This window comes from Neodiprion virginianus, chromosome 4 (genome assembly GCF_021901495.1).
Source record: "Neodiprion virginianus isolate iyNeoVirg1 chromosome 4, iyNeoVirg1.1, whole genome shotgun sequence".
Lineage (NCBI taxonomy): Eukaryota > Metazoa > Arthropoda > Insecta > Hymenoptera > Diprionidae > Neodiprion > Neodiprion virginianus.
Window position 1 is genome coordinate 23,673,456 of NC_060880.1, and position 25,627 is coordinate 23,699,082.

At 38.9% G+C, this 25,627-nt stretch overlaps 1 protein-coding gene and 2 long non-coding RNA genes across 5 annotated transcripts in view; 2 read left to right on the plus strand and 1 right to left on the minus strand.

Annotated features, from left to right (window-relative positions):
* LOC124303316 (uncharacterized) overlaps window positions 1-5,264 on the plus strand; it is an 81,551-nt gene extending 76,287 nt beyond the window's left edge. The window contains exon 4 of the long non-coding RNA XR_006907891.1: window positions 5,166-5,264. This is a non-coding gene — a long non-coding RNA (uncharacterized LOC124303316). The remainder of the gene's footprint in view (window positions 1-5,165) is intronic.
* LOC124303294 (dual specificity protein phosphatase 10) overlaps window positions 1-5,293 on the minus strand; it is a 91,505-nt gene extending 86,212 nt beyond the window's left edge. Inside the window, exons 1-2 of the mRNA XM_046760356.1 lie at window positions 5,084-5,293; window positions 114-332 (exon numbers count right to left, since the gene is read on the minus strand). Coding sequence (XP_046616312.1) covers window positions 114-332; window positions 5,084-5,279 — 415 coding nt within the window. The 5' untranslated portion in view covers window positions 5,280-5,293. The remainder of the gene's footprint in view (window positions 1-113; window positions 333-5,083) is intronic.
* A 240-nt stretch (window positions 5,294-5,533) lies between these two features.
* On the plus strand, window positions 5,534-25,156 carry LOC124303315 (uncharacterized). 3 transcript variants are annotated; one of them, XR_006907888.1, is made up of 3 exons: window positions 5,534-5,735; window positions 22,155-22,403; window positions 23,548-25,156. It is a non-coding gene; the product is annotated as an uncharacterized LOC124303315 (long non-coding RNA). The 3 variants fall into 3 exon arrangements; XR_006907889.1 differs by lacking the exon at window positions 5,534-5,735 and adding an exon at window positions 18,432-18,572; XR_006907890.1 differs by lacking the exon at window positions 5,534-5,735 and adding an exon at window positions 21,270-21,444.
* Window positions 25,157-25,627: the final 471 nt, after the last annotated feature.

A 25,627-nucleotide genomic window follows, 5' to 3' on the forward strand; every position in this document is an offset into this window, starting at 1 on the left:
CTACCAACAAGATTTTCGCGTCCATCGACATTCGACACTCCAGATCCTTTTCCCAATCAGCAATTCTACTTTTCTTACCCCTGCCCAAGACAAAGGATGAAAAATCGACTCACGTGCTGTGACGGTGCGCAATGTGAGGCGATGGACCCGCGGCAGGGTTGAAGAGGCTGAGGGAATGCGGGTGAGGGCCGGCATCATCTCGGGCGTCGTTTCGTCTCCCGTTTCTCCGTCGGTGTCGTCTCGCCTTGCTTCGGTCGCCTGACGTGTTGCTTCGTCGGGAAGAGCGGCTCGTTTGAGCACCGGTTCTTCCTCCGGCACAGTCACCTCGGCGGCTATGTGAATGTAACAGACACATTCATCCGGTCACTCGAATGCCAATGGTGTTAGTCGGTGCACCAAACTCATTGCGCCATGCTCAACCGTACGGTACGTGTGGGTGGTTGTTCCGAATACCGACACGCTTTTCTTGCATGTGAGAATTTTCAGAAAAACAGCACATATGTTTATTCTGATTTAATTTATACAGCGTCAAGTTGCAGTTTAATTGTACGGTTCAAGTGTTGCGTGCAGCTTTTGTTATTTTATACGTAAACATTTTCTATACCCAGAAAAGTCTGTACATATATACGTATGTTATATATTATAACTGTATATATACTCTGGACTGCGGGTCATAACTAATTTTGTATGTCGTTGTCATTATCGAAGCACGTGTCTCCCGTTACGTACCGCGAGGCGATTTCTTTTCTTTTCTCTATTTACTAATCGGTTGGGAATTATTTATTATCTGACAGAGACGTTATGCAGGTTTAACGGGTGAGCGATAAATTCAATAATCTAAACACAAAAGAAAGCTTATTAAATTCTTTTTCGGAAACTTTATGGGTTCACTAATTATGTATATTAGATTGAGAGAATCAAAAATAGTCAGACTAAAGTTTGATCTAACAAACTGAACGAATTTTATACCCAACAGAATCAGGTCAGAGTAATTCAGTAAAAGAAAACAACAATCAGTTATGAATTTTTATTAGACGATCTTGGTTGTCAACGATTTGAAACGGATTGCGTCATTCCACTTTTTTTTTTATATGATAGACCCGTATTGTTTGTCAGATTTTGATTAGTTGTAACTTGAATTTCACTCCAAATTTTATAATTCGAGAAGTTTTTCCCTCCATACAAATTGTCGATAATATTACGATCAAAATGGTGTTTTCAACGCATTTTTTCTTTGGACTCAATTAAGCAAGAAGAACCTAATAATCGTTTATTGTTTCGTATAAAAACTGCAGGTGTTGCACGAGAATGCGTAATTTTGAAACGTATATCATAATCGGTTTTTGTATCCACGAAGCCTTATCAAGTCGTGGTAAAAATTAATTAGCATAGTCGAAAACGTATTAAAACAACACGGGACTGAATATCATCAAGATTCGGGAGGCATGATTTGATCGATCAGCTATTTCATTGACAAATTCTCGATATCCTAACCATCGTCACGTCGCTAAACTTTACGGTAGAAAGGCTGAAAAGCTACGAAGAGACAAATTCAAGTGCTATTTATTTATTTATAATGATCAGAACACCGAATTAAACGACGCAGTTCAATTTCTTGCTTTTGGTCATCAACTGTTACACGACTTGACGACACTCAGCAAGAGTATCGATAAAAACGGGTATTATTTCGGCAGCTCTCTACGCGGTTGCATAAAAAACTGTTATGCTTACTCGGTAATTGGTTGATTCATGAAACTTAATTAACAATTATTAACGCTGTTTTTCTAATCGTATATATTTGCTTCAATTTGAGAGGGCTGAATTATTGTACGTCACGGAATCGGTTAAGGATGAATGTGAACCACAGTCTGAATCGAAATTCAAAAGTTAGAAGAATAGAAAAATAACGGTTTCAAAAATCTCTGGAAATTTTTTTTTCGAAATCAAACCTTATAAAGACCGAGATTTTACGCATAGCAGATAAAAATCAGGAATTCTTTACACGCTGGTATCTTTAGCTCGATTTTTAGTTAATGACGAAGTTTGAAAATTAATCTGATTGCGCTGATACATACTTGTATCGAAAGTTTCAGTGGTTACGGTTATTTATTGCGTTAAATTACATTACGTTGACTACCGCAGCGGTGATCTGTACGCTTTAAGTATAAAACTGTACGCAATGTAAGCATTCTCAGCTCAAAGCTATAAATTGATTTTGTGGATTCCTAAAGTCAAATAAAGCGAAAATACGTAACCGTGTAATATTATTAACTTGAACGAGATTTCTTCGGCGCGAAAACTGTGCAACAGCTACTTTAAAGTGAAATGAGAATGACCAAAAAGGCTGCCGAGAAGATTGAATCAACTATGCTATGCAACGGAAATCATTTCTTAACTTGCCGTGACGAAATCTAAATTTTTCTCCCCAAAGGTTTCTACATGGTCAAAACGCCCACTGATAGAAAAATGGTGCATCATGTCAGGATTTCGTAGGCATTCGAATTTAAACGTATAAAAACTGAGAGTCTCCACTATTTTAAATCGTTCATATCTTAGAAATGAGACTTGTGAGAAAGCTCAACTCAAGCTTGAACTCTAATACATCACACCTAAGTAGAATCGCGTAACGGGCACACTGGGTGAAATTCCTGATCGTTATATACAAAAAAATATCAAGGTATTGTCTAAGGATCGCAGAAAAAGCTCTCAGTTTTCCAAACCAAAATTGATTGTTTAAATATTGTAAAACATCGGCAAAGTTAAAGAAAGTGCCATAAATGTCGAAAGAATGTCTTTATTTCGCATGAAGAATGGCGCCACGAGGCCGATTTTCACAATTAAGAGACTCTACGTGGAGTTTGTAAAATGTTTGGTATGAAATTTGTCGAAACGAAAATCGCAAAACATATAATTTTGCATAGTTTATGTTGTACTTAAAAAACAAGTGTTTAATGATATTACTTGAAGAATTTGACTATATATTTTGTTTGAAACGCGATGGATCAAACTGAATTTTAAGCTCTGACAGAAACCGATAGAATATCGCATTAATCGAAATCGACAGTTAAATGCAAAGAAAATCATTAATTTCAAAATTTTATGCTACGAAAACTAAGAATCCTGATCACATTCAATGTTTTTCTTGATGCCATTAAATTTGTGGAATCAATGCAGTGTAGAGGAAAAAAAAGATTGATTCGAGTGCCTACCGAGGTAGAATTTGATATTGCGCAGTGTAACTATTATGAATTAACTTGTGACGAGGGATTATCCTGATTTTTCTGATGATTGCTAATGCCGTAAGTCATCACCGAGTGAATAATCTTGCGTATGATTTAGCGCTAATACCGCACGTATAAATAACTAAAACATCCCGACGAATCCCCACGACCGGATTCTTGAGGACAACATTTCCTGAATCACCATTTTGAGCATCCATTAGGCATTCGCATGATCTCTCACCGCAAAACTCGAAGGTCGACACGACGAATGAGCCGTCACACTGATATCGTTGCACAATCGTGCAGCGGACCGGCTCACGAAGCTGTCGGAAATTGAGGCTTAGCCGCAAGCCGCTTACGTGAGATCTATAATCTCGGAAATTGAACAAAAACAATCCTTCGGGCTCGGACGTTGCGAGCTAAACCGCAAACTTTAATCACGCCATGCGAACTAGGTGAGCTGTATTGCTGCTTATGCCGTCAGGAAGGCCGTGACGCAACGGCAGGATTTATGCCGCAATTTCAAGAAAATTTACAAACAAACTTTACTGCTTCTGAGTATTTGGCTTTGAATTGACTGGAACTTTAAGCGGGTTTGAAAGAAAAAAAATGATATGTATTAACAATTCTGATCTCTGTATTTTACCAGTTTGTAAAATGTTTAAGATTCCGAACGTTCGAACAAAAAGTCACTTAAGAAGTCTAGACTGTTTTAGGTCGTAAGTGCTAAGTTTGTTTACTGTGTTGAAAATAATTAAAAATCGCTTAGGTGGATCGGAAAGAAACGTGACTAGCTATCGCGGTTTCTTGCAGCCTGCAACAGAGCCGAAAACCTTGTCTTCAAGAGGTGACATGGCACGCAAAAATTCTGCAAGGATCAAGCTCCTAAATATATTTCATGAAGCAGGAATATCCGTTGAACTAAATGGACAAAATTATTTCAGATAAAGTCAATCTAAAGCTTAGATATGAACAATTTTAAAGGAGATGTCACAAGTGGAATGTTCAAAATGACATAACTCTGCTGATTTTAATATTTTTGGGATCATATGACAAGCTTTTGTACTTTACCGAAAAAACTTGTTACAATCATAAAAAAGTGAGTGAATTTTGACCATTTACACCTCAACAACCGGCTATTCAATTCGATTATGGTTTCATTTTAACATTTTTCTTACTAGTATCGATTAACAGGAAGCATTGTTATTAACAATCGTATCCTCCACGTTGCCCTCACAGCTTCTAATTTAGAGACAGGATCATTGTTTGGTTTATTCTTCTTGCTTTGATGCTATTTTTTTCAGTTTCCTTTTGTTAAATTAAAAAGTTGTCAATATTCGATGAAAAATTCAATTTCAGATAGACAGACAAAAAATAATTGTCGTGCCCCACGTTTCCCTATATATGATAACGAAACTCGATCTACACACTTTTGAATAAAATAAACTCCAAACGAATCAAATAATTGATTGTAGAGTTGTAAATACCGAAAATTAACAATCTTTTTCATGGTCCATTGTCACCAAAAACTCGAGTATCGACCGAAACGAACTCGAACAGCACACTTCGAACGTTTTGCTATCACTCGCCGTATATCAGTTGAAATCCACCGATCAACACTTGTGAGAAAAAAAAAAAAATAGGCCACTAAACGTCTCCACAAAAATATCCTTGTATAAAAAGCCGTGCATTACATAAACTAGTGCTGTGCGGTTATATCGATTAATCGACGGTCTCTATACCGATCGACCTGCAGATTTACGACGAGGTAACTTCGATTAAAGGATCGATCGTTGTTCCGAACAAACTCGATTGATCGATCAATCTTACAGCGCTAAAGTAAGCAATAGAACGTGACTCACGTCGTTTCAGCGCTAAGGTGAGACTCCTGCTGGTTTCGAAACTCGGTGCGAACTGTCTTACAGAGACTTTTCGTTGTTGCAGGGAGTTCGAGGACTGCGACGGAGGTGACGGCGACGGCGACGACGACGACGACGGCTGCTGCTGCGTCTGCGGCACTAAGAGAGCGGCGGCTCTGCTGGCGAGTGAGGCGCTCATCTTTCCTCGAATATCGGAAATCGGGGGCGGCTTGAAGGCGGCGTTCCTGGAGGCCGTCGTTCCCGGTGTTTACTACCGGCACCTCGACAACGTCGTCATCAATGCCGCGTGCCGATCGACGGCCATGTGCTTTTCGACTTTCGATGCCTGAGGTGCCGCGGGTCACGTGTCCGGATGCGGATGCCGAGTGACGATGAGAGGAAGGGAGGACCTTGCCGCGCTCTTTACGGCCCTCGATCTCCTTCCTTTGTCGAGATTACTCTGTAATTCGTAGTACCTGTGTTCATTATCATTCACAGAGCTTGACTCACCCACCTGTCGGCACGCCGTCTTGGCAGCCTCCGATGTCTGCCTCTCTGAGACTCCTAGTTATATCAAAGGTATTAACAAGTCGCCGATGTAAACACCGTGTGTCTGCCTATCTGACCTGAGCTTATCCGGGCTGATCTCTGTCGAGTGAGTGTTTTTGCATAATACGCTGATTATTGTTTTTCTTCTTTTCTCGTTCAGCGTAATATTATACGCTCGGTTAAATTTTTTAGTTTAGTTCACGTTTTGGTCATTTTTATTGTGGCTTGAGCAAAATGGTTCGTTGGTGGTTATTTATTATCAAGTAACCGACAACCTCGTGAAACCGGAAGCTGATTTTTGAGAAAACATTATACTTTGAGACAAAGTTGTTTGGATATGGTTGAAACGAAAAGTTTTTATTTGAATATGAACCTATTAAATAAGCAACTTAACGTAAACAAAAAAAAAATTGTATTTTATTCCATTGAAATTTATTTGAATTCAATTAACTCACGTCTGGAACAAACAAGTGGTAATGGTGGTGGAAATAGGTTCGTATTTAAACATTTTTTTTCTGGGTCTTGCATGAATCTGGCCATCTTATAATATGTTAAAATATCGGAAATCCTACATGATCACTCGATTTTTAGATAAAGACAGTATTTCTGTCACGAAATCGTATGGTTCCCAAGAAAATAGGTTCCGGTTTTTCACTAAATGGTTTCGAAAGGTGATTCTTATAGTGAATTATTCTGAAATACGTTTATTATCATTTTATCAAACACGTTATTCATTGCGTAAATTCGGTGACAGTATAAATTCATATCCAGCCAGTTTTAATAATTAATACGTACGTTATTTTATTTTTGTAAAATTCGTCGACTAGACGACACCAAAATCCCTAGGTTTATTTTGACCGTGTGTGTAATTTTATTTTGATAACGTCAGAATTCGTACGTGCCTAGAATTTGCAGAAGAGTCTGTAATTGAGTTTCAAAAACACCATAATAGTTGGTCACCTACGAACTTGGTTCACAAATTTTCTCGATTTCTACCTCGTTACAACGAAATAACAAAGCTAGAAATTCGTATTAATTCGTTAGCAATATTCTGCCGCTGAATTTGAACTAAAACTTGCAAGCATCCGTCAAATTTTTTGGCTTGTTTCGAAGAATCTGTGGAAATATTTGACATGACGTACCTGCGATCAAAAATTCAATATTCGCAGACTTTATTTAGAACAGGAAATTGAAAATAGAATCTACGTTAGGTAAAGCAAAGAATCGTCATCGGATATGACAATAAAAAGAATTTCACTAGATTTCAGTAAATTCAGCGAACAAAGAAAATCATATTTGCCATATACCTCACTCAAGAGAATGCTATAAATTACTTGTAAAACAATTTTACCGCCCAATTGGTAGTGAAATATTGCTTCTAGTACACCCATCGAGTTCCAACGTAAAAAAAAAGTATTTTTGAGTAATGCATAAATAAATAATCGATCACACGTCTTGCAGTAAATTGCGAGTGGTAAAAAATTTAGTGGTCAAAACTTACGCGTTCAAAAAGCGGAGCTCATCCCTCGGTGGTTGTTGCAAGGGTTAAGATCCTGGACGAAGGGGGGGACCTTGGATTCTCCGGTCACGGGCGTCCGATCGTGACTCACATCGGAGGCCTTGGTCGATATTAAAAATCTCAACCTGGCAGAGATTTGCGATTCGAAACCTCCCGTTGATCTGCGAGCAGAGAGAGAGAGACACGCATACGTAAACGGGTTGGTTGTAAAAAGAGCCGCGTACACTTCAAAGCGCCGTGAGGCTTGTTTTGCACACAAACGGACCCTGTCACACACTCGAGATGAGAAACGAGTCCCTCTTACTTGCACCGCATTCAACAGGACCGCTCGAACGCTGTGGCAGCGTAAGCAATCAGTTGAGTGCCGAGTCGGTCATCGCGAGCAAACTTATCCAATAGACAAAGAGACCAACGGACAACGAAATGAGTCAGCGGCACCTGTCAAACTCATTACGAAAAATATCGCATACGGCGCTTTTCGTCCGGCTGTAACGTTGCGAATATATCGTTCGATTCGGAGAAGTTTAATTATGCGCGGAAATCAAGGAACGCGGTGAGACGATACGTCTGCCTTTGTCGGTGGAGCGAGAAACGAAAAATCGGGGAAGAAAAAACGATGGTCCAAACTGTTTCTGAACCAGTTGTTAAAGGTGTATGTTTGAATATCCATGACAAGGGTATAAACATATTTTTATCTTAAAAATCGGTAATCGTTTCGCTCTCGTGTTCCGATTCGTTCCTATTGCTTAATCTTTTCAATTTCACATTTTTCATTCCTCACATCTTCGCTACATTGCAATATTAATTCTGACGGCCGATATTGTCCGCTAAGAGTCTACATTTCCGAGGCACGAAGAATATGCAAATGCACACCACCTCAAGTACGGACTTTACGGAAGACGGAAGTGGGTAGAGAAAATCTTGACCGTATTTATTCCCGTGATATTGTTTCAGCGAAGGACGACGGGTCTACCCGAAGTTCAATATAGAATCTGCACAACATCACGTGCGAAGGATACACTCGTGGAAGTGCAGTGCACGAATTGTCTCGAGTAGAAAGTTATCGAGCTGTGATCGAATTTGAAAAGGTTGGTAAAGCTAGATATCGATGCTTTTTAGCAAATTTATTCAATTTTAATTTAATTAATTATCAAATTAATATATTCGTAAGCTGCGAATACCTAGTCGGAATATAAAAATATGAAGTACTAGAGTCATAAGCGTTTTAAATTGATTGAATATTGTTAAAAGTCTAGTAAACTCGTTTCATTTCATTTTACGATCTCTTATTTTATTCAGAAGACCATTTACCATAAATTGAGTGGAACCCTTGTCTTTATTATCCCGGGATTTTTAAATTAAATCGAAGGAAATCTATTAAATATTTAACAATCTCGAAGCGATTTGAAAGAAAGCATCGACAACTGAGCTTTTTTTCCGCAATGCCAGCACTTTCTACTTTTTTCATTTTCAAGAGATCTTCGTGGCTCAAAGATAGAATAATCTGCTAAATACTCAACGTATAACGACTATCTCGTAATACATTGAACAAAAACAAAATCAGTTTTCGGTCAATGAATTTCCATAAGAACTATTGCTTTGTCCGAAGGCCGATATATTTGGTGACATTTCGTTATAAAACGTGGAGCGATAATTTCATTCTCTGCGACTGACCATCGCACGTGCCATGGTGCGAATCGCTGTGTGATACACGTGATAACGCAATGGTGGTAATGGGGTGCAGACTGCAATTGCATCCAGAGCGAACAAGCCTTCGGTCACAGCACTGGCTTTGATTAATGGACACTGCACGAGTGCGGAACTGCACCTCGATATTTACCCCCGTATTTTACGCACCCTCGACACGCCGCGGTCCGATAAAGCCGGAATCATTGCCTCTAACAACTCGGGATTATGACTAATAGCCGGAGGACAGGTGCGAACGAGTTCCGACTCATTTCATACGGTTTTGAGTCATTCCGAGCATGACGAAAGAAGATAAGGTGTATTCCTGCGCAACCGTCTCTGGGAACCGATCGCATGCCTGCTCTATTCGAAGGGCATCTTGGATTTTCAAACAATCGCATTCGAGATCGTGTACTGCACATTTCAACTTGTCAAAATCGCCGAAATCAATCTTCAACCTCATCATTCGTGTTATTTTTATTAAAAATTGAATAAAATATAACCGTCTTGATTGCGTGTATTTTCAAGATGGCTTCCGGACGCACCCAAACCAAACATGGCCTGCTCTGAACGGGAGAAAACCGCATTCGCTTTGACATGTGCAACGTGATTACCTTCGTTCACCATGATTTCGAGTGCGATTTTCCGACACCGAAGCAGCGAGTCATGCGGTGCGATTTCGAGTCACGGCGACACGCCGCGGCTTATCCGGGGTTCGAGGTTATCGCGTCTATTTCCGTCCCTCTTTTCTGCGCGAAGGCAGAATGTTGAATAAATCCGAAGGCATTAAGAGCAGCCGCGGCCTTTGCTGCGTTTCGCATAACGCATAATGCGCTTCAAATACTCGCGGACATTTCGTCGTGGCGTAAATCGCACAGTTATATTCACGGTGATGAGACATCCGAGACATTCGTGCCCTCCAATATTACTTGCGAGCTTAAATTTACGGCGCAGAAAAGCGAAAAGCCGAAAACGTTTCCTGACTTCGATTGCACATTTTTCGCTATTTTATATACTGTCTGCGAGAAGTCAAATATGTTTCGGACACAAGCATGCAAAATACAGGAACAAATTCAGTTCAGCTACGTATTATACGGAGCGTTTGTGTATTGAATTAAGTTCACTGTTTACGATTTTTGGAATTTTATAATTTTCAAAATTCTATTTGCCGTGAAATCGACGTTACATGATAATTTTTATTCTATCTTTTCAATCTAAGTTGTCATACTTTTTGCCGTTGAAAATTTTTGAGCCAGGCTACAGACGCAAAAAGGAACCAAACTGGTCGGAACTCGGTTATTGAAAATTTTCTTAAAAAATTCCATTTCATAGCTGCTTCAAACTTGATTCGGATCCAAATATAAGAAGCTTATTTTTTACAATAGACTTTGAGGGATGAAAAATAGATCGAATATAAATAAAAATAACGTAATACGTACCGATGAAACTCGGAATTAATATTATGATATACAAGTTTATCAAAATTGTAGTAGAAATAGCTGTCTTGTTCGAAAAGAAGACAAGAAAAAACCAATTATAGGAGAAACTAGCACGTTATAACTTTCGGGAGAAAACTTTCACTCGTTTTCTTTTTACGGTACCCTACGTAACTGTACCTTTGATTGTGAAGTATGGATTGAAGACATCCTTTGTATTACATCGTATATCCCATGTAACTCGATTTAGTCATGCCGATCCGCGATCCGTGCGGGAATTGCTATTTCTGGCACTTCGAGATTGACTCGATTCGTATTTGGCGTAGGTTAGGGATAAGCTGAGTTTCAGATATATACATGTACATTATAGGTATACACATATTTCCGTCGAAAGTTAGTCACATACTATTTATACGCTAGCCTGCAGGTCTAACTGAATTTAACCAAACAGATGGATTCTCGCGTGCTGTTTGAATTTGTGTGCAATGTATATAATACCTATACGTACAGACACGTACACACTTAAGGATAAGGAACAAGTTTCAGCGCCTCTGATTTTCGCACCTCGTCATATTTATACTCACGACTAATGGATATCTATATATATAATGAACGTCTGAAATATTTAGATGTTTATTTTTGCTCATTGGTGTATTTACGTTGATTTTTTTTTTATATTCTTGTGATTCGGTCCAACAGAAGTTTTGATTATAAACAGATTGTACTGTGTGTTGCAGTATCGTCAATCAACGCGCAATTTCTAATTTTATAACCGAAGGAATTAAACGAAAACGAATCAGAAGACGAAAAAAAATTTCCACGTTGTGCGAAAATTAATTGCATTATCACTTTTACGTCAGAACAAGTTTTTCTTTGCTCGACAAGAGTAAAAGATTCTTTGCAGTTCGGATACGTCTAAAAAAATATTCAAAACTTTGATCACGGACATAAAATGTTTTTGAAATATCTGTGATGGATATATAATCTTTCGGTTCGAGCCTGAATTAGCGCTTGGAGAATATACATATGTATATTATAATTGTTGCCAGATGGCGTTTCTCACGTACAAACCTTTAGCGATAAAATAACCTCTGATTCAATATCTTGTCGGTTTACCACCGACAATTCCGAGTCATTTCTCGCAAGCCTTTCCTCGACTTGGAAATTCCCATTTCCGCGAACAAATGTTTCCCACTCGAAGCGCGAGTTATCAGGCTCGTCTAATCACATCGTTATCGCGGTGAAGATGAGGTTAAGGTTGAAACGATCGAATCGTCTACTGCAAAACTGAACGTCAGATCTAGATCCCATCGCGACTCGCTGCATGACTGTAAATGTGGAGAAAAAAGAAAATTCGAAAGGGATCAATCGGTCAGGCAGATTAATAATCGAATGGAAAGTAGATACGTACACGATACACCGACACGTATATGCGCAATGGCGATAAAAACTGATTATAATATGTAGTTTTATTTTTATCATGGAAGGTCTCTACACCATACAATACAGTTGTAAAAAGTATGCGGCTGCACTGCGTGATATCACTATTTATATCGATCGCCCGACTTACGTGTGAGCTGTCCAGATGCAGGGATCAGACCCAGGGTCGTTCACCCTGAACGATAATCACGTTATTCAACCGTTCCGAGGCCCGCCGAAGTAAGATATTTGCGATGATCGAAAAATTGGGGATATCACTTTTTCAGTCGTTACGAGAATGTCCAGCAACAAAAAGTCGAATACGCTATGAACTCGGCACGATCGCCTACAATCGATGGCTGATCTCAAAATTGATCTCAAGGCTCTCGAAAGTAAACGATCTGTTCGTGGAGATTTTGGAAAAAAAATTGCATAGGTAAAATTTTGGCTTGCGTTTTGCCAAGTAATACAAATGAAACGATTTGTCATAGAATTTGTAAAACTACGTTACATTTCAATTTTACGAAGATACAAAAGCTAGAAATATCTATGCAGGCTTCATTTTTCAAGGAAATCAAAAAGGCTTCAAAATTAGTATCGAAATCTGTCGAAAAAGAAATTATTCAAGGTTCAGCTGTAGTTTTGAACAATTTCTAAGAATATTTTAACGCTACGAATATGTATACGCTTAATATTACATGCATCTATTTTTTAATCCCTCGTAAAAAGGAATGAGATCATAAATAGAAATACTCAAGGCATGTCCCTCAGCTGAGAGCTGTAGATAACGTTGCAATTCTGAAATATTCACCACAAATTACTCCTTTGTTGAAACTGAACTGCATAGTTGCCAGAACTTTGCTGGTTTGTTGCCAGAGCAGTCACAGTCCTAATTGGTTTAAGACAAATAAATACGCGGTCAGTCATAAAATTGATTGCAAAAGCAGCGTAGTCTCAATTCTGGATGATTGTGTCATTTCATGCTGTAGCTGTGGTGACTTTGTCTTCTGCGGTTAGAGGGAATTAGTGCGCCTTCATTCGATTTAAGGGGAAACAGGCTGAACGAACATCATTCATTACGACGACCGAGAAATAGTTACAGGTCTGATAAATGAGTCACCTTTATCGTAAAACCGATTTGAGTAGATTATTCCATTTGGCACGGTACGTAATGCCAGATTGTACGGTACTTCATCCAAAATACAAGTTTCCAACATAAGTGGTTACTAGTCCTCAACTATTTCCATTCTTCACCGTACCTGAAAAATATAGTTCTGGGTGCAAAATGAAAATTAGTTTTCGTAAAGCATTATTGTAACGATGCCGATTCTCCTAGAAATTTCTAACCCTTGTGTAAAAGGACATTTTCCTCGGTATATTATAGGTGAACTAGGACAAGCTGCTGGGAATAATTACGCATGAGGATATAATGACTAAAGAAATGGATCTTGAATTTATCAGGAAACGTGAAGATAATCGAGAATCTCTTTTTTCTCTTCTTTCTCTTTCAGCTGCTGGAAACAAATTGACCGCGAGTCATGAACGCGCATTGTACCCATTATTGGTTCTGTTGATAACACGTTTATCTCTGCGGCTAGAACTCGTATTTTAGTCACGTACTGTATTCTCAGTTCGAAACTACATTGCGTCGATTCTGATTACTCTGATAGAAAAAGGATGATTTGAGTGATATTTTCCTGGAATAAACTCTACTTTTAAACCTATACTTTGACAAACCTGTATAATATACAATATCCGTTTCCTTCTTATAGACAACCATAAAAAGATGTAACGACCGGAAGGCCAATGGATTCTAATATTATTACCGTGACCAAGGTTGACCCAGAAAATCAGTTTGCCTTTTATTTTTTTCAAATCTATTTTTACGTTAAAAATACGACTGGTCATCGCTTTACAGGCCAAGCAGATGGAAGTCTAGCATTGCCATACGCCACGTGCTAAAATTAAATGCAAAAAAAAAAAAAAAAAACAAGCACGAAACGACGTTATTATAAGAATAAGAAGAAAACAAAATTTATGAAATGCGAAGTGCCTTAATATGGTAACGGCGGAAGTTTGAAGGTTGTGGTTTCGTTCTTCCTTATTATTCTGTAACTTTGATCCATAAACGGAAAAGAAACCGTCACGTAGACACGATACACACCCTTGACTGTTGTATCAACGCTAGTGTAAAGTTATTTAATTTTTTGAATACCCGCGAATTTACCACTCCGACGACGACATGACTTGTCAATCTTTTTACTTCTTGCGGCTTCCTCATTGCCACACTAAAGCTTCGTAAATGGTTTCATTTGCCCGGGGCTTTGAACGAGATGAGGAACCTTGCTGATCTCTTGAGAATCGCAACGTTCACCAAGGCAACCAAGATCAGTCCCATGAACTGTTTTAATTACGAATAACCGAGGAAAATAATAAACGTTCCGAAGGTAAATATTTTTGAGCGGTAACCAGTTTTTGTAAACTGTAATGGAACGGTTCATCCTTGAAGAAGGCGGGAAGAACTTGGGAGAATAAAATGCGGCTTTACTCGCGCTCGACATCAGCGCGATACTACGTTAATAAATGTACGTTTGTCAATTACCGGGTAATCGCAATTCAACGCTTGTTGAACATGTTAATCGCTGTTCATCAAAGGCTATACAGGCAATTACGACATCAAGCTTCATTCGAAGCTTCGTGCCCTGTTCCATGATGGATGCGCTTATAACTTTGCCTACGTTTGTTCGTTATTCTTACAGATCTTAGGCACATTCTTCACAACTCGGAACAGCTAATTTCTGTGAAAGAATGAAAAAATGGATGAATTTTGATCAATAGAATAGCTCTGAATACACATAGAAGTCACTGTAGTTTCGTGAGCTTATCAAGTTGGCAAATCCGGATGATTTCGAGTATGAAAGGAATCTCCTGTATCGTGAAAGTTGGACGTGAAAGACTTGAAATTTTGAAATCCACCTAAAAACGTCGTCGCTAATAAAGCCACAGACCGCGACAATTCAAGAAGCAGTCCCTCAATTTGTTTAAACATTGACGGCGGTCAGCAGCGATGACTTTAGAGGTTATGCGAAAAAAGTAAAATTTGCGAGAAGCATGGCAGTGAAGGATTTTCCTGTTTTCGGTTGACGTACTTACCAACCCAAATCTCTTCGGGAGTGGGAATAAAGGGCTCTGAAAGCTGCTGCAGAAGATCCTTAACGACTCATAAAAATGTAACTGACACTAATAATACACTTAATTACTATAAGTAAACAATTTGTATACGTGTCACGAATTTAAAGTCAGAAAGCAATCGCTCTCGAAATTTTGTCACGCTCTCTGTGTCGAGAGGAGGATGATGATCAGTTATTTTGTGAACAACGGTAGTATTTTGAAACATATTCTTCGTGCAAATACTGTTGGAAGTGTTTACCGTTGGTTTCCAATCAGCCATAGATAAAAGACACAAAAAAGCCATCAAATGTATATGAAAATGATTAAGGTTACTCCGTCAACTCAGATTATTGTTAAAATAGTCTTATTTCTGACTTCGAACTAGAGACACGTGTCGTGAACAAAAGCATTATTCTTAGCCTTTCAATTTTCGCCATTTTGGTTACTTATTCTCGCTCGTCACTGCTGAAACAGTTTCACGAGTAGTGCCACATCCACACCCTAAACGTGATCCAAGTTCATCGAGGGAAAAAAATTAAGTACCGCAGTTATTGTCAGATCCGAGAGGAAGTAGGGACTTGGAATGCTTTCCATTTCTTTGTACCGGTGGAGAGAACAGATTTGGCACTTGTCGGTACTTTGAACGCGGTGCCAAAGGATACGGGCCTGAGTGCCAGCAGCGTGTTAGCGGGTACATTTCCCTCCTCGATACACCGTCGAGGAACAAAACCTTTCCTCATGTTCACTGCCCACGTGTTTCAGGCTATACCCGAACATCGCTGTGCTTAGGGTCGAGAGCTGTTCACTTCGTGTAACGCTATATGAAATGGGGGTATTTTTCGACGCGGAAATATATCGATGTACGTTACTCGTGAACGCAGAGTGCGATTGTTCAATCGAAAATGACGACGATCAGAAATACCGGAACTATCGATCATATCAGGAAATAGAATTGACACTAGGTAATAGTACAAACAGTGATAAAACTTTAGCTTCATTACATTCGGCCTGGAATTGATCGTTTGTTTTTATTATATCCTAATCTTTGATTTAAACCCAATTTTTTAATACAATTGATAAGTTTTGGATGAATTATTTGAAGGAGGGTTGTATGTGTGCATCCCATTTAATACACGAAAGTTGAGTCGTTCGAGAGCGGATACCAAAACGTATAATGGAAGCTGAGTTGGAAAAGTGCGATGAAAGCCTCAAACTTGAAATCGATCGAAAATGGGTCTGTAAACACGAGCAGTGTGTACGGGCAACACGTTCTGCGATTTCGACGGATCAGAATCCAGTACATCAATCTCTACTTTTCGCGAGAGTAGGAGATCCAATAACTATGCTCAAAGCCAAAAGTGTCACATTCGCGAAAAGTGGCGAACTATATCTACGAAGTATAGTCGTGATCTATACTCATCGAACTCACGTATCACAGGCACACGTGAAGCATTGATTCTCACGTCAGTAAAAAAAAAAAAGACGTCGTTTCGAAATATCATCGTTACGGTGACAAACCATCCCATTGCTGTTGTTCATAATTATCTAGCTGACATAATTTCGGCTATGTGAAAACAGAAATAGCCTTCGATTTCTGGGACTGAAAATTTGGAATTGACTACCATGAATTGAAACTTGCAAGCTTCAAGGTGTGTCCAAATCTCGATGTCCACCTGTCTCAAACGTAAAAAGGGCTTAACAGCCTCATTATACACGCAATTTTGAACTAAAATTTTCCAATACATTTTTACTTTTGCGTCTATTGAAAATGTATTGAAGTATTTTTATTCAGAATTGCATAGATTGGGGCTGTAAAGAACTTTCTCGCGTTTAAGATACGTGGACTTCGATATTTGGAGATGTATACGTCAACATCGAAATCAACCAGAGCACCCCCTTAAATATTGATTTAAAGTTGATAAGAATTAAGTGAACTGACTGGATTTAAGCTACCGCACATCTTATCCCTTACGATAACATGGTTTACAGTCACGTTTAAGCCCATTTACTCACTGGATTTGGGATTTTTGTTTGAATTATTGAACGCACTTTTACTGTTTCACGGACTTCGCGTGGTGGTATTGACTCTTTGAAACAGACAGGTCAAGGCAAGGCTGGTGATTACGCCGGTAACAAATTGACGCGCGCCTCGTTTTACACCGCATTTTCAACATTTTTTAGAAATTTCTTCGCGGTCAAAGACAGATCTCTAACAAAAATAACTTGAGCACTATTTCTGATAATATCTTTCAGAGATTTGAGCCTCGGCAATGACGACCGTTTTAAATTACGTTGAAATTTGGCGGAACAACGACGACAGCAATAAATAATCAAAGGAATGTCTTAAAATCCCAACGATGCAGGCATCAGCGCGTCAACGTGTTGCACACTTGCAAAGTTTCACACTCGAGCTTAAAACGAGTTACCAACATAGTTTCCCGATGTGACAGTGCCTCTTTCCTGTACTGTTGTCCAAGAAATGTCACGGAAAATCAAACGGAGGTATAAAAGCATTATCTCAGTTTATTTTCCGACAAATATTACAGCAGCAACTATTTTTTCTCTCACGATCAGCGTCAAGTCGTAGACAAATAATGTTAATAATATCGCGCTTGCGTCAGTGGGTAGATAACAAATTTTACGTCAGAATTGTCGTAGGTTACACGCAGTGTGACAAACGATTGTCCGCGGTGAATCGCGCATGAACCATGCATAACGATCAGTACGTAAAACGCTCTACGTAGGTGAATAATTTAAGAAGGGAGATCGATAAGCGAAGACAAGTCGCTCCATGGCGTTTTCTCGTTGATACATCGAAAGCGGAGAATTCAACAAGGCTAACTTCGTACGTTTATTATCGCCTTATAGATCCGATTGAACGGGAATAATTACTAGCTTGGTTGGTCAAAAGTCTATACTTGTATTAACTTCCCGTTTTTGTGTTATCAGAGAAAAAAGGAAGCTACTGTAATCACCCCGAATGTCTAATCACATTTGAAAAATTTAATTTAGGCGTATTTAATATGTCGAAAACGAAACTAAAAACATTTGGATTTTTAAAAACATTTTGGATACCAAATGCATCCAGTATCCAGCAAATCTGAGTCGATTTTGAAAACATTCGAGCCACCGCTTTAAAACTAATTTTTAGATTTCGTACGGATATCAGAGCCAGACTTGAAACTGCTGGAGACAAGTAAAACAAATTTCTTCCCCGCGATCAATCCCGCTGTACACAGTGACTAATCCTCACGTGGCGTGGCCTGAAAGCTCCGAGAGTCCTGAAAGCTCTTGTTTCATATCCCGCGGGACGTTGACTGAACGGACAAGAACCGGGGACATAAAGGGGTTGCTATCGCCTGTATTCTGCAAGTGGATTCAGAGTGGGCGTGTATATAGTCGGCCTGCTAACCGGTATATAGTCGAGCCAGACAACCGGGTGGCTTCCCTGTCTTACAGCGATTCGTAACTTACTTAAATACCTCAAACCCGACACCTGATGTCAATTGGCCGGATTATCGGATTTGATTTAAGCTCCGAGCTCGTTATTCTGCCTGCGTACGTCGGCAGAGATGGTTGGATGAGGGTGAAAAAGCAGAATAACCAGACAGTGCAGGGGATAATAGAAAGGCAAAGTATGTAGTACAGAAATCAAAATTAAAAAAATGGAAGTACAGACAACCAAAAGATTGGAATGTCAGAGTTAATTAGAGTAAGTATACCAATTCTAACCAATTTCTGTTTTGGCTTTCCATGCTTCACTATTCCATATTTTGACGTTTCTATACTTCGAATTTTCACATTTTGATATTTGATTTTCGACCCTTCTACTTTTGGAAATCCGTCTGATAAATTCATATGTAAATTCAATAAGAACATTGAATTTTTGCAGACGAAGTAGATGTTAATCTATCGCATACTAGATTTTTCGATCAAACCTTTCAGGATGAATCAAAAGTTAGGAGACAAAAGAAACTGTTTGAATAATCTCCGGCAGTGGTATTTTTACCAAATATGGTGGACACGGATGAGTTATGTAAGATACAACGATTTGAAAAAACGCTTTGTAACTAGAACGTTGAATATTGTTAAAACACTCGAATGTTCTTCATCCAATTTTGATGTTTTTGGGATCATTTTGCTCGCTGCCTGAATATTCGTAATTTTGTTGTAGTAAATATTCAACAAATCTCCCAATCTAGTTCAGTTACAAAGCGCAAATGTAAGTTTTGCCGAGCGCATCTGTTGTGTCTGCATATTTACACAATTCTATGTCTATTCACTCTGGAGATAAGTGTTGGTAAAATCTTGGTCAGGGGATCTCTATGTGGAAAGAATTGAACGCATAAACATTAGAATTGGTTAAAGAACACCTGTATTTAATCATTTTGAACTTTGCAATTGAGAAACTTAATCTCAAATTGTCGATATCTCCTAAACGTGTATTATTAGAATTTTCGCGGAATGATTTTTATTATACAGTAGACGTATCGTTCAATTCGTGATTACGATCACTGGCGACAATAACACTGTCGGAGATTTGTTTAGCGGTTTCTTTTCTCCTTCTAACCTCTGATTCAAGCGTCGATTCAGTTTTTCACAACTTGCGACAAATAACGTCGACTATAAATAGCGAAAAAAACAAGGCTGTGACGCTGATAGAATCATTGATCTAGCATCGTCAGAGTTGCGGCTGACTCTCGTGCCGTGACGTGTATTGTGCAAATCGATATGCTTATATCGAGCAATATGCAGTCCATGATTAACCCGTAGTACGTATTATCGTACACACGTTTCTATAAGTCGGAGGCTATATTTGTTCGCGTGTTCGTCTGCCGTAGCTCCCGATGAAATCAGTACGCTATGCCCGAAGTAAACGACAAAGTTTTTATGATTTATAAACCAACGGATCGATCGACACGCGGCGGGAAAACTACGCGGAGCTTTTAAGCACGGATTGGCAGCTATTCCAGGACAAAGTGACAAATCGCGATAGATTATTTCGGGTATATTTTGAAGGTATAATATGAATAATGCGTGGTTATAGCAAACGTACTTTTAGCAAACTTTCTGCGAAGCCCTCGCCGTGACTAATAGTTCCAAAAATAGTCGCGTGCTTCCGCGATACCGTATCCAAGCATAGGACATTTTAGGGTATAAAAACGGTACACATTTTTGATTTTCTGTAAACTGAGCAATCTAATTTTTTTTCTTATTCTAATCTTATTCTTCAGGAAAATTGCTTGAGTGGTCAAATAAACCTTTGAAAATTGTAATAGACATATTGTCCCGTATCCCTTGAGACTTAGAAAACTCGGGGGCGTAACCGGCGTTCGATAAATCGCCAGAGTGAATGAGTGTTTGCAGTATAACTGCACCATTTACCCAACTTCCGGCACGGCGCGGATGTGCAACACCTAAGTAGGCACAGGAGCCGCCTGGCAGTGGGGTTCGCCCTACTAAATCTTGATGCCGCATTGCGGATTCCTACAAAGGTTGACACGATGGGGAGCCCCGCTACTGAATTATCTGTCCTTACCGAGGGGACCTCCACTCGCCGAGGCACACGCGTCCGTGGCTGCACGGTATCTAAGCACCCAAGCACTGCAGTAGCCCGCAAACACGTGTATACATATATGTACAATGTATATACTAGAGTTTTTGAGAAGAAAATAATTCACCCCCTATAAAGTTTGGATAGGTCAAAAGGAAGATTCTGTCGAAAGATGAGCGAATTTCGGATATAAAGTGAAAAATCAAATGAGCGTGATCTTTCACGTAACGTAGGATCTTCTTCTTTCGGCGGAATCTTTCTTTTAACATAAACAAACTATTTAGGGAATGCCCCGGTGGAAAATCGTACATTATTTTTTACCGAAACACCCTAAGCCACCGTTGCACCAAGTTTCACTCGCTATCACTTTCTTAGCTTGTCAAAGACAAAGACGCAAAAGAAAAAAAAAAAAATAAGAATCCACTCAACTTTCATCCGGAAAAAATATGTATCTTACAGACTTGAGTAAAAGTCTCTCTGATATATATATATATATTTTCTTTAAACATGTACCAAACTTGAGGAAAATAATATTTGAATAATTAACCGCGTACATAAAAGTTTTAATTCTCCACTTCTTCGGTACCTAACTCACATTGTGTTCATAGAAAAATTGCTTTTCTCCGCTACAAAATAGAAAATTGTATGTTCCAAAACAAGACGAATAAAAAAATTCTAACAAAGAAAGAAATACCAGTTTTCTCTTTCTACGAATGCTACGTGTAAAAATGGTTGCAACAAATTAAAAAATACGTGATTAAAAAATTTTCAAATTCGTCCAGTTTTACGTGGAATTGTCCATTTGTATGGGTGAGCGAATGAAACCGCACCGGCTGGTTACACACCTGCGCCTATTCTTATTGATCTTTCGGTTGTAGGCTCTGCGTTGTGGCCACCTTGCTTACACAACGCATATGCAAAAAGAGCGGAATTACAAGTCGATCTGTGCACAAGAATTTCCGATCTACATCTCCGACCAATCGAGCCTAATTGGCTATCGATATTTTCCTTCAATACCCCGAGTCACTGGGTAAATGCTTCTTCTGTATACTTTTCTTCTTTCAATTTTTTTTCACCCCAATCCGATTGATCCGCCGAATCATTCATGCTATCTATTAAATTTGGCTCCTTTCTCTCTTTTATTTGACCACGTTGATTCACAATTCGAATCGATTCACCTGGGAAGGTTCGATGGCTACAATGCATATTGAACGTTGCAGTGTAGTTATCGACAGAAAAATATTCTCGTTTCAGAGAAACGAATCGGTGAGAAACGACACTTATAAATAAAGATGAACAAGTTTTATTTTATTGTTTACCAATGAAAAGGAGCATCGCGTAACAGGTTTTTGGATCAATTGAAATGTTCAATTCAATTGCCATAATTGACCAGAAGTTATTTTGCCTCGTATCGAATCAATGCCAATTATATACGTGAATCGAGTTACAGGTTTACTGAAATTTCGAAAATATTTGTTAAATATTTCAATCTAAACAATAGTAAGAGAAATCACTTGCAAAATATTTTAAAGACGAGTGGACGTGAAAACAAAATTGTCAGTTATATGAGTATACGAAAAAAATGTTGTATTTTTACTGCAATAATTATTTTATTTATTCGTTGATTCCTATTTTATCTTTCGTTTTGTACATCATGGGAGTTTCCCTCGATAAAAAAACGATCTAATTTCCATGTCGCAGTGGCGCCCAAGTCTACAATCATATCTCGTTTATCTGCAGGTACTACCGATGATTGCTGTGTGTAAAAGAGAAAAAAACGTCGGACCGGTATCTGGCTGCAGGAATCAATCATCGAACGAGCATTTCGCAAGTCGAGAAAATGATCGATGCGAGACACGTGACGCGGGGGTCGTGCCGACGACACGCCTTATCAGTCTTCGATCGAAGGGTTCTCCTAATAATCATCGGTCGAGCCACATGCGATTGAAAAGGAAGACGGGAGTCTCGCAATTAGGGTTTCACGCCGGCGTGAGTTTAACTGCATGCAGCGTTTTCGGAGCTTCGAACACACGCGCAGCTCTCCCTGTGTCTATGTTATATAAATAATGAAAACGTCCCGGGGGGCCGGGAGGGCGGAGGGTGCGGAGAGATATAAGGGAGGCCGCCGCTGATTCACTTGTTTGCGTTTTATTATCCGGGACCTGCCACTTTGCCCATCCCCCGCCCCCGAAACCGAAACGGAGTCTCGATTTACGGACGAGCATCCCCGATGCAAGTAATGCAAATTTTACGTCAACCCCGAGTCTCAGCCTGGAGTAATAGTCGTAAAAAAGTATCCCGAGAGTATTAATTTGCGGCCAATTAAGACCGAGGTTAACGCCGCGGTCGAAACGTCCCGTATGGTTTTTACGAGTCAATGGATTCCGCGACTGAAACTATTTTATTTACGACCAGCTGGGGTGAGGCAAATGTATACATATAACTGTTCACAAAATTACTTTGCCGCGTAACTTTGTCCCTCTCCGTTTCTACCATCAGCCATATCGTGATTAAGGGAACAGGGACTTTTCCTTCTTCTTCTACGTATTACTTTACCATAAATTTTCTAAAGGAAATATGCGACAGAATGTTTACGGGAAGTTACGAAGGTTCGTGTAACTTAAATAGCAGGGGGTGCGCAGGTTGGAAATTTTACTTGATGTCTGACTAAAAAATTTTGAAAATTTCAAAAGGAAAGATTTATTTGGGGGCAAAGAAAAACCCCTCTATAATACTGCACTTAAAATACTGAATTGCAGATTAAACGCAGAAAAATTTAGTTTCTATTCTCTCAAGAATCGGAATAAAACTGTAACCGCGTTTTTCTCGAAACTGCTTTTGTCAAATTAATTCTGGTCACATCTTGAAAACTAATGTACCAATTAAATTGAACGAAAGCTAGAATTTGATTCATACATGAATTCTCTACGGTTAGAACTAATACAATTAGCACTATTCATACCAAATTTCTTTTTTCTTTTGAACAGATGAAAGGTTGAATTTTATGTGTAAATCACACACGTTTCTTTTCCAGACCAGAATTTCTTTTCACACGGTCTTATTTAAATGATTCCAGTTCCAGCTACAGCGACAAGCTTTCTGAATACGAAGAACTTTCATTTCTACATTTCAGATCAACGCAAAAGATTTATTTATCCCGACCATCATCGAAGGACCATTCAATCAAATCCGCATCTGACTGCTGTAACTCATTCCATTTGTTTTGTCGCAAAGAACAATTATTTTAGCAGAGCCTCAAAGATTCGATAAATACATCAAAACACATCGAAGGTTTAGATTCTTTTTTTTTTCAGAATACAAAAAACCAAAAATTCGTAAAAATTATCTTACTTTTCCGTCTACAATTGACAATTTTGGAGCTATTCGAAGACCGTCGAAAGAATCCAGTCGGCAAACTGAATATCTCTACATTATACCGAGTCTCTCGCGTATCTCAGTAGTGGTTAATAATTCAAAAGAATGAACGAACATCGAATTTGTAAAGCGTCGTAAAAATAGGTTAAGCCATGTTTTGGTCTCCGTAAAGAACATCGAAGAACAATGATAATAACGAAAACATTGAACTTTGTTCTAATTCTCTTGACATGTTAATAAAGAATTGAATATGTGGAGCAAGTGTCATCGATCGTAGACTGCAGACGTTTTGTTGAACCGACATTTACCTCATACCCTGCACGTCAGTCTCGGCATGACTGTGTGCTTTTGTACTACGCGTGACATTAATTTTATCGTCGTTTTGATTCGCTCTGCAGATTTTCAAACGGCGCGAGGTGACTCGGCAAGAATGTTATAAGGCGCTGACATTTTTACTCGCTTTGAAGTCCGAGGACACTGATTTAAAGTTTCCATGCATGAGGAATTATGTACCCATAATTTGACTCTGTCAGGTCGATTTTTCAAAACTCTAATCACTTCGAAGTGACATTTAATATGAAAGACACAATGTTTTTTAGGATTATCGAACAATCTTCGGAAACAAATTTTGGTCCAACTCATGCATCTGATTAAAATAACCGATGGTTTCGTAATATTGGAGGAGTATTTACTAATTAATTGGATTGTTAATCGGAATCGAATTGGACAACTATTTTATCATCATTAGGGTGAAAATTGTGAATATTTTTTGGCGAGGGAATCTCACTAGGCAAGACCTCTGAAAAAGAAATTGATCGTACTCTCAATCTGACGATATATTTATTTTTATGAGAAGGACAAGATTCTGTGTTACCGATTGATGTTTCAGCTGTTACATTGAGCATTTGTCCTGCATGTGAAAAGTAGGTATCACGATGTGTTTCGGAAGATTTTGAAAAATTGGGTTTTAGTTGTACGAAGTAATGTTAGGTTCTGAAACAGTGTCAAGACTGGCTAAAAAAACATGACCAACACTAGCGATAATTACACGAATATTATAAACAGTTGAATAAACGACCTTTTGAAAACGCAACTGACGCATAAGAATTCACACGGGAGATCGGAGTTCTTGATCCGAACAAAATTGAGTTACTTTCCTATTCTGCAAGCTACCTACAATGAGTCTTTTGATAGTCAGAAATTAAAAACTTATTCTGAATTAATTTTAAGATCGAAGACAACAGCAATTTAAATTATAATATCTTGAAATAGTGCGAGTAGATGTAAAGTTTGGCATATAAATCATAAGATGGTTTTTTCAGTGAATCTCATTGTTCACCATACAAAGAAAATATCAAATTCCCGTGACCTGATTTTCTTCTCACGTGTTTGTGCGACTCGCTGTTGAAAAAGTTTTACACCGTGAGAATTGCTTTCTCTCTTCTCTCTGAGAATGGAAAATCAACAATGTAAATTGTAAATGCTCGAGGAATAGACACGCATGTGAAACGAACGAGGAAAGGATGATCACTCACCTATGCATTAGTTTTATACCATGCGAATGTTGGTTCCGTGTGTATTGAGCGCAATGTAGAGAAAAGCAGTCGCGTATAAGAAATCGGGACTGTAATTGCGCATCTGTTGATCACCAGGCCGTTCCGATACACGTTTGTACAATATGCACGCGAATAATTGGTTCGTCGACTTGTTTCCATGTAAGGTGTAATATAAAGGAAACGAGTGAAAATTTCACACGTCGTTGAAAGCAAGAAAAGCTCATTCAGCTCGTGCGTAAAAGCTCGGCGTCAGGCGTGATTCTAACAAAACGACGAGTGAAA